Below are 9501 nucleotides of genomic sequence, written 5' to 3'. Positions count from 1 at the left end.
AGCTTAATAGAAAAAACCATCAGATCTTTTAGACCAACCGAACCTTTTTCAAATTTTCTTCCATCGGCGACCATTTTGTACACCGTTCCGATGGCGTTGCGATCCCTGTCCAGCGAACTGCGAACGATAAAATATTCTAATTATTGAACTGTACCGAGCAGCTAATTCATCCACCGATTGACGGGTCGGGCAACTCAACTTCTCCGAAATGATTGCAATTTCAATGCAGTGCTCCCATCGAAACTTGCATCGCCCACGAGTGCTCGAGACGCAGACGCATCCAACCGACAACCAAAAGCGAGAGTGAGTGAGTCATCCGCCCTTCATAAATCACTTCAATTAAGTTGCACATCGGAATCGAATTTCAATTCCGACATTTCTCAAAAGCCACGCGTTCCCCTTCCGTTCGAGTGGGATCCCCCTCTGTCGCTCTCTGCCCGTGTGGGCGGGCATGTTGGTGTGCAAATGTAGAGTTTCTTCGCCAAGTGCATCACTTAAAATTCCTGCCAGCGCCAGCTAACCCAACCGATCGATGCCGTCACGGCTCGATTAATAATTAATTAAAATCTTAATTAGTTTCAGACCCACCCTGTCTCGCTGTGGCATGTGCCACCAGGCCAGGATCTCTGACACCGGAGCCCTTCGCAGCGCGCCGACCACCACCGAATCAGGCCGCAGGATTAAAGCCTGAATTCAGCGAAAGTTTTCCCGCCATCCCATTGTCGGGAGGCATGTGCATGCAAATGGTCCAACTAATGCACCAAGATGATGATGTAACCATGGCATTTGTTAGGATTAGTTGCTTGTTTGCTACGGCTTTTAGCGTACAAATGCAGCCTCGGCAAAAGGTGTAACAATGGTACGATTTGTCGGTTTTAAACTTTTGAATGAATCGCGCTCGCTCACTAGGAAACTTTTCGCTTTAGATGGAAACTAGAAACTAGTGGAAAAGGCAATTTATATACCAAAGATGCAAGACTAAAAAATACATAAAAATGAACCGACAAGCAATGATTAGCTTATATGAAATTATTTGTTTGTAACATGCTTGTATCAGTTTCAGCGTGGCATATTGAAATTGATGCACGATCGTAACCAATTCACCATGAGTTGTGTAAGGACCACTAGCAGCTGATTGTTCCAAAATCCTGTGCGATTAGATCTGAATCTGAAATCCAAATCTGATCTGAAAGACAATCAATCGCTCCACCAACGCATAACAGTGGCCATCACCGATTGCTTCCTGTTGGCTTGCACGTGATTTCACATAACGCACGGAATGTGCACAGCTTTGTGACGCAAGATTAACACCGTTGATTCACGTCGACCAGTCTCAAATCATTCGAATCGTATCTGAATCAGCGTTAAGCTCCTTACACAGCGAATCGGCAATCCTTCATAACTTCCATCGCTAAGCCGCCAATAAATATGTCACGCAAATCAAAGCAAACCTATTCGAGGTCGGCGAATAGGTAATCACCGTAGTACCGATTGTGTATTGCACGGAAACTGGTGCTACCGCTTTTTGCGGTCATAAGAACCTTATCATCGGTGAGTCACGCTCACGTAACACACCTCTAGCCCAAAATGAATAGACTGGACCGATGCTGCTTACGCAAGTTCCGTGGTTTGATACCTTAACCCGTGCGATAAGCAGGAAGCTTGGAAAATGAACAAGGCTCAGCGATAATCACGCCGGAGTGAGTCACAGTAGAACAAGGCTGAAAGCATTTCGGGCAGCTATGTTTTTGTAGTTTGGTCTACTCAGGCCACTCGCAATACTAAGGGCTCTCCATTGTAAAAGTTCAGTCGCACACGTCTTTAAGGTACCTATTTGCTTCTCCACATTATGTTCCATGCTCCCAGTGCTTGTGAATGACTCGCTCAACAGCATCTTCGATGTCAAATATTGTGGCACGGTTAAATGAACCTGTTCCTTGCAAACCGCCTCGATGACTCCGTTTGGCGATCTGTATTACGAAACATCATATATTATCTTTTCCATTCGAGTACATTGCTCTAACTGCAACAACTCCTTGAAACCTAGTGACGAATGCAGGACCGTAATAGATTACCATCCCCAGTAGCATGTAATGCTAAAGTTCTGTGGCCGGTTCTCACGACGACACTATAAATAATCGCCCGTTGCCTGTGCTGCCAGCAGATGCCCAGTAATGTAACCAACCAAGCAGAGCGTCATCAAACAGAATCCTTATCAGCGTACAGGGTGGACATCAATTTATTGCTCATCAAAATATCTTTAAAACAGCTAAACTGCAATTTGTTCAAAGCGTCCAAAACTCATGTCCCAAAGCCCCTATATTGGAGTTCGTTTGCATGCGAAGTCCTTGTTCTAAAACTTCGAATACTAGTTGACGGGTTTGCGGTGGCGCAAGATGGTGACATACCCTGTCCGAGCTGCAGCATTTGACGAGCTCCACCAACGGCACGTGCGTAATCAATGCCCAATCTCTCACAAATGATGTTTCGTGTGGTTTCCACTGAGTTCATTCCCGGTCAACTTGAAGAGACAGGTGTATGTTTGACCTGTGCCGCTCGGAACCATTGCCAGTACAATGGGAATTCTGCTGAAGCCTACTACTGTGGACACTGTGGCTGTGCAGAGAGGTGTGTGGTTGTGGGGGAACAACGAAACCCCATGGCAACCCTTTCTGCAACTGTAATGAAACATCAAAGTAGCCCACAATGCCGGAGCCACCACCCGTAATCGCCATAAAATAGACTCTTGTCGGGAATGGCCGTGGGACACTCGTCTGTCGGGAGCCGAGGTTGGACGAAAGGACGAAAAAAATGAATCCTTATGCAACTATGCAGTGCCCCGTGGGTTCGGGCCCTGCTTCCTGACACTCGGTGACGGTGCCTGCCGTGGATTGCGGAAGGGGTTGCCGGAGCAACGAGCCGCGCGCCGTTGGCATAAATTAGCTGGCATAAAATTAAAAATATGTGCACTGACCAGAAACTGTAATTGTGAAACGAAACGGGTGCTGCAGCCATGGCAACAGCCTGGACAGTGTTCCCTTTCTGTGTACTTAGTGTTACCGGGCTGATAGTTGATAACAGGATCACCGCTCATGTTCCTTTTCTCTTCAATACCGACACTACATCCGTGCATGATTGTTTTGCTGTTGTTTCCTCTCAGTTTTTCCTTTTGTGTTTTGTTTGTATCTTTTAACTAAAACCGGAAGGGTGGGCCTTTTTCTGAAACAATATGGCGCAGTGCGACCGGCATCAAAGCGCTAAAACTGGAGCTGCCTCCTGGAGCTGCAACGCTGATTGATGCCGTCGCCTACCGGGCGGCAGCCAGTTGCACTCTGCACTTCCGGTAGCTCTGCCGGATTCAATCCGGACCACAATCCAGATGGTGATAATTGCAAATTGGTTCCGTAAACATATGTGCCGCCCTGGCAGCTGGTCAGCGGGTAATCCGTGATGCTCGGGGCCGGCCCCGCAACCCTTCTGAGCCATTGGTTTCTCCGATTTGTTTACCTTCGAACGGTCGATCCGCACCGGCGTCGGTGCCGGGGCTTGTTTGCCGGGGCTTGACTTCCGGTAACAATTTCGGAATGCCGCCAGTCCACGGCACCACCGGTCACCGGTCCAGACACAAATAACACCCCGTAGGTCCCACATTATCCCACCTTCGCCAGCCTTTGATCAACGGCCCAAACATGAGACATGATACCGCAGCCAGGGCGCCGGCTCATTTTCGATGTTCTCCTACCGACCATGGTGAGGGATGCCATCCGGCCCCATTATTGGTACACCTCCTGGACCTGGACCGGCACGCTCGGTGAGGGCGTTGTATTTGCATACCTGCCCATACCATGCCCCTGGTCTAGCTGTTCACCGACGCCCAGAACTCGTAACTCCGCCAGCGAAGGATAACAGCGTCCGGAAAAAGGACAAACCGTTTGCTTTGGCCGGGTGCGATCGAAAAAGATAGATTTTCGAACTCGGGTTCGATGCTGGCCGACCTCCCCGGAGCAAATACCGGCGCAGCCAACCAAACCCGGCCGTCGGAACGAGTCGAGCTAGCGGTTGAAAACCGGAACACAATTACAATAAAACATTCTGGACGCCCGGCTGGTGGAGCCGGGGACCCGAGCCAACTTGTTCGAATCCGTCCGAGGTTCGAACATGACCGGGGTTTGTTTTGCCACCGCTCCCCGTGGCCCGCCGACGAAGGACGAAGGCGCAGCACAAGATGTTTGCGAGGCTGGTTAAAAAGGACCCCGGTGGCTTCCTGGTGGCTTCCCCGTCGAAGGCGAGCCGGAAAAGGATTGCCACCGGAAACACCGGCCAGCAGCCTTCGAGTGCATACATTATCCTGTGTGCTTTGCACAGGGTGTTAGGCGAACCGAACCGAACTACATTCGTTATCTATCGCGAGATACTTCAACCTGGAGGGGTCACCACGCGGGACACCGCGGGACACCTCAGGGAGGCGCTCAGGAAGCCGGACGTGCCGGAAGGGTCGGGTTGACATTTTCTTCTCGTTCACCATTTTTATGCACGTCGCCACGTCGCGGATGAGAGTCCTTTTTGCTACACCCTCGGGGCCGCGTACAGCTCGCGTGAAACTAGCACCACACCCGGAATTAGATTCCGGCACGTGCACCGGTGGCCACTATCGCCCGGTAATGTACTGCAAATAACGTCACATTATGTATTGATAACAGTGCATTTATGGTCGAAACGTTCTAAGCCAACACACGTTTCGCGAGCCAAAGCTTCGCGTCCCAAAACTTAACATGTTTTTTTTATTTAAACGGATGTAATTTAAACCATTCTTGATTTAGTTGAAAACAGTACCAAGCATTGTTGAAATAGCACTATTCTGCAAAGAGTACCACTTAAGGCAAAGCTCAATAGTTTGGAAAGAAAAATTGTTTTACTAATTGACGATATTCGTCAGGGATTTCACACTGTAAGAATTTCAAATGATACTGAATACTGAACGTGAATGTATACCGTGACTCTAACAAAAAAACGTGAATGTTGGGAACAACGTTTTTCAAAACTTCAATTTATTAAACGAAGATTCCAAATAAAAAGTTATTCTCGACATGACGTTAAACAAATTGTAAGAACAGCAAAAACAACTAAATTATATGCAAATTGCGCTTCTACGGTCTATTAATTTTAGATCGTTTGCTGGTAACGGTTTTTAATTTTAAACCATGCAACACGAGATCTCGTGCAGTACAGACCAATTATGTTGGGAATTTTTGCAATCATTTTGACGGCACAATTCGTTTAAGAAGAAACTTAGTATTTTGGTTAGGTAAAGCAGCTTTAGACGAGTGGGAAATAAGCACGTGACAATAACAAAATTGTGGACTGTATAAAGAGAAGCAAATTTCTTTCAGATTGGCGTAACAGTGCGTGTGGCAGATTTGAGCCCAATTTCCGAAACAAGAAAGTTGGTGCTTAACTTTTTCAAAAACACAAATATTTGCTCCAAAATCTCACGAACGGAACTTTTCGTAGATTATTTTTCATTTTCCACATGCAACACATTGATTATTACCACCCAAATAGCTTCCAAATACGGTCTAAAGCGTAATTGTGGCTAAAGGAACTATACTTTCCGTACATCTGTTTCGTGCTGCAGAACTTTGTGTCGTCGTCCGCCAAAGCCGAGCTCGGCCGGGTGCATGAATACGCCTAGAAAAATATTATTTATATTGAAAGAAAAACGGACAAACGAATCGGCGGAGCGAATTTCTCGCTAAAATGAAAACCGTCCCGCTGCTTTACGCTTTCCATTTCAGTCGGCTGTGGCCGGAAAATAACATGCATAAGATTTCTCAGTTGGAAAAATTTCGTATTGTTTGGCTTCGGAGAACGATTCAGTACAGATTCTGGATTCGCGGGTGTTCAAACACATTCAAAATGGATGCTGCGTAAGTTTAATAATAGCTGCGGTTCACGAAAGTAAAAGTGGAAATTAAATCGCGTTTACAGTGTACAGTGTTTGTTTTAAAACAAGGGTAACCCTTCGCTTCACATTTATTTTTTACAGATACTCTTCAATGACAATACGTGTTCCAGGTGCCGACCCTATTTTTCCTTTAAACTGTCGTTGGATACTTTAAGCAAAAGCAATGTACGAAATTATTACTATAATAGGTATTCTATGCAAACAGTGCCCTCAAACACTTTCAAAGCTTATCTGCCTCTTCTTAATTGAACCTCTTCAAAGGTACAATTGAACAATTGAATGCAATTCAATCATTAAATTATTTGTGGTTTTGATCAACTTGAGTGAGTTTGCAGTGATCCTTTGCAGTGACTAGGACTGGGAGATCAATTATGCCGTTGGCAGATGTTGTGTGACGGACCCACAGTTAGCGACATTCAAAAGACCCGGAATACCCGAGTAAACCGATTTTGTCGCTCAAACGTTTTGTAAAATCTAACTGTTGCAAACGTGCCGTGACTTGCGTGGGCCTGTGATGAGGCGAGGCGTTTCAGTGAAAAATCATAACTACCCCAAGCGAGGCGCCCCATGGCTAGAGACCCTCCCGCGGTTTTTATGGATTGAGTTCGCGCACCACGCGGTCCTGGCAGCAGGTTGGTAGGCACTGGCCCCGGAACCTGGTTTTGTTTCATGTTTCTTTTGCCCGCCTTTTTTGTCAATCATAACCAGCGTCGTCTGCTCGTCCGGTTCCGGTGGTCTAAAATTCCTGGCAGTTGACGTTGATGTGATTTTGGCCACCGCGTACATAATCATCGCCAAGCCGGCCGATGAGAATCGCCCGCAGCCACGACCACCCCCTGCGATGTCGAGGCTGACCGGGGCCGGCGAGGGCGGATGAAAGGACCAAAAACGGTATAAATGTCCAACGCTTTCACGATTACCATTACTCTGCACGCCGCAGGGCATGACATTATGGTGCCCGATTCCGTTCGCTGCTGAGCCTCCGGCCGCTGTCGGGGCTCGTTTATCATCCTGGATTTTTTTCTTCTGAATCCCCTCTCTTGCCGCTGGTGGTCAGCCTGCTCGTCACCTGCGCCGGTTTCGTGTACGCTGACGGCAGTTGGTTTCAATTGAGTTCCGTCGAGTTGATGTATGTTTGAATGCGACATATTCGGTGCACGTTGATCCTTGCCCCCCGCGAGCCTTAGCCAAGAGTTCGCGAAACGGGACGCGGCAAACGAAGCGTGTAACACGTAGCAGTGGTAAACATGAGAAAAACCCGACACGTGAACGTGTAATTCCCCCGCTCTCTCTCTCTCTCCCTCTCACTCTGTGAGTAGGTGGACCTGTTTGATGATATGTCACCGAAGTTGAGTCGAAGACGGTTGCAACACGTCAGACCATGCTTGCAGTGCAATAAATTCCATGCAATCCCGTCCGTTTGCGTTCCCGCAGCACACAAGAGGCTCCCGGTTTCAGGACTGCTCATTCATATTCCTTAAAAATTAATTTATTTTCCCACCGTGGCAGTGGTTTCTGCGAACGGGTGCTCGGTTGCCTATCACGAAGCGAAACGGCTTCATAAATAATCGTGCCAACCCGATGTCGACCGCTGATGATGCCACACGGTGGCTAGGGCTGTGATCGATTATACCGGACCGGCAAAGGAGAGAATGTTTACAGTGCGAAACGCACACCGTTCATCGCCATTGCCGTTACCATTTTGTTTCCATATCAATCGTCCTTAATCTTGATGCGGGAAGAAAAGCAAGGCGTTGCACCTCGCCCTGGTGGCTCATGGTGCGCAATAATTTATGCAAACCAAGCCCATCAGTCGCACTCCCGACCGAATAGACATGCTAAAGGTCGAATATAGCAACAGATCGAATATAAATCATTTTCAAATTTTCGGGGAATTCTGGTCCAATTCAGGCTAAAGCAACAAGACAACATATTTGGTAAGAAACTGATTGCGTAACTATAGGCTGATAAAACAATAGAACACTAGCACTGGAAATTGAAAATATATCGCCAATTACGCAAAAAGTATACCCTCTAGTGTCCAACGTGTTTATGTGAAGGAAAACTTCTACAAAGTTAAGTAAACAAGCTATATTTCCGGTCGACCCGATAAAAACACCGATCATGAACTACACGCCATGTGTAGTTCCTTTATTTCTTTTATCGCTTATCCCTCTATAAATCAAGCATCGTTCAGCCAAGCCCTTACGGCGAACCTACAACACTGTAAACCGGAAGCACCGAAAAGTTTACTGGAGCTTCGAGCGGAAGCGTGCCTCAGGATTAACGATGTAGATGGATTTATTTGGCCTGCAGTGTGTTTCTTATCTACTACCACACGACACCGCACCGTGCCCGCAGTCGGCTTCACTTCAAATAGCATCGATTGCTTATCGTTCCGCATTGGAAGCGTTAACCCACTCTTAGCCAGCCCGAGAAGCATATAAATGGACTGTATTGGAGCCTGATTTCGTTACTTCCAAAACTCTGGGTGGTGCAACAGTATTCGGATTTTTCCACGAAACAGACAGCGCAAGCGATGAAGGTTCTGCAGGCTGTACTTTTACTGGTTGCCCTTGTTGGCAGCGGGTTGGCAGGACCCATTTCGATGAATAACAACAACATTGGCGACATCGTGAAGGTGGACGTGGAAGCCGAAGTGGACATTAAAAGCGAAATCAACGTAGAGCTGGTTAATGTGATCGCGGAGCTGTTGCTTGAAATCCGTGATATTCACGTCAACACGTGCAGTTCGTCGTCATCATCATCGTCGTCTGAAGGTACCTCCGAGGAGACTTCGGAGGAAACTTCCGAGGAGACCTCAGAGGAAACTTCGGAGGAGACCTCAGAGGAAACTTCGGAGGAAACATCGGAGGAAGAGTCTAGAGAGGTTAGTACTATCGGTACCACCGCAGTAACAACGATAGAGCCCCCAACCGACACATCGACTCCCAGCTTGGAGACAACGGTCACTGATTCGGACACCACAACTACCGAAGACGAGGTGACCGAACCTTCTGAGCCTACTGAAGATCCCGAACCATTTCAGAGCCTGGCCCGGTCGCTTGCGCAATCCAAACCGAAAGGCTACAATGCGCCCGGTCTGACGCAGAAGCAGAAGGAGAAGCTCTGGCGTCAGCATGTCGAGAAGCTGGTCGAACGGCACATTACTGCCCGACAATCCCGCACCGGCGGTAGGGCGTGATTGATTTAAAAATCGGAAAATAAATTCAATCAATCGACCTAAGATTTCGGCCCCTCATTGAATGTTCGATTTCACTCTCCGGCGTTACGATCGCGTTATTGATCTCTCTCAAGTGACCCAATGAGTCCTGTTGACCCTGGACCAGATTCTATCGAGTTGGACAACACTAAAGCATAATCCCCATGCCGGGGGGAGTTTAGCGACCGGTAATAAAAAGATCGGTTTAAATTCTCGATAGAACCAGTTCGTTTTTAGAATTCTGACAAATGGCATCGGCAAATACTGCATCTGAAAACTCCATTCCGTTAATACTATGTGTATATGGCTTGTA

The 9501-nt window shown here is 47.4% G+C and overlaps 1 protein-coding gene across 1 annotated transcript; it reads left to right on the top strand.

Moving 5' to 3' along the window:
- Positions 1 to 8504: 8504 nt before the first annotated feature.
- On the top strand, positions 8505 to 9170 carry LOC131207170 (mucin-2-like). Its single transcript, XM_058199781.1, has one exon. The coding sequence runs from the start codon at positions 8505 to 8507 to the stop codon at positions 9168 to 9170; it is 666 nt and encodes a 221-aa protein (XP_058055764.1).
- Positions 9171 to 9501: the final 331 nt, after the last annotated feature.

This window comes from Anopheles bellator, chromosome 2, assembly GCF_943735745.2.
Source record: "Anopheles bellator chromosome 2, idAnoBellAS_SP24_06.2, whole genome shotgun sequence".
NCBI classification, from domain to species: Eukaryota; Metazoa; Arthropoda; class Insecta; order Diptera; family Culicidae; genus Anopheles; species Anopheles bellator.
Note: the sequence above shows the minus strand (reverse complement) of the source record. Positions and strands in the feature narration are given on the sequence as shown.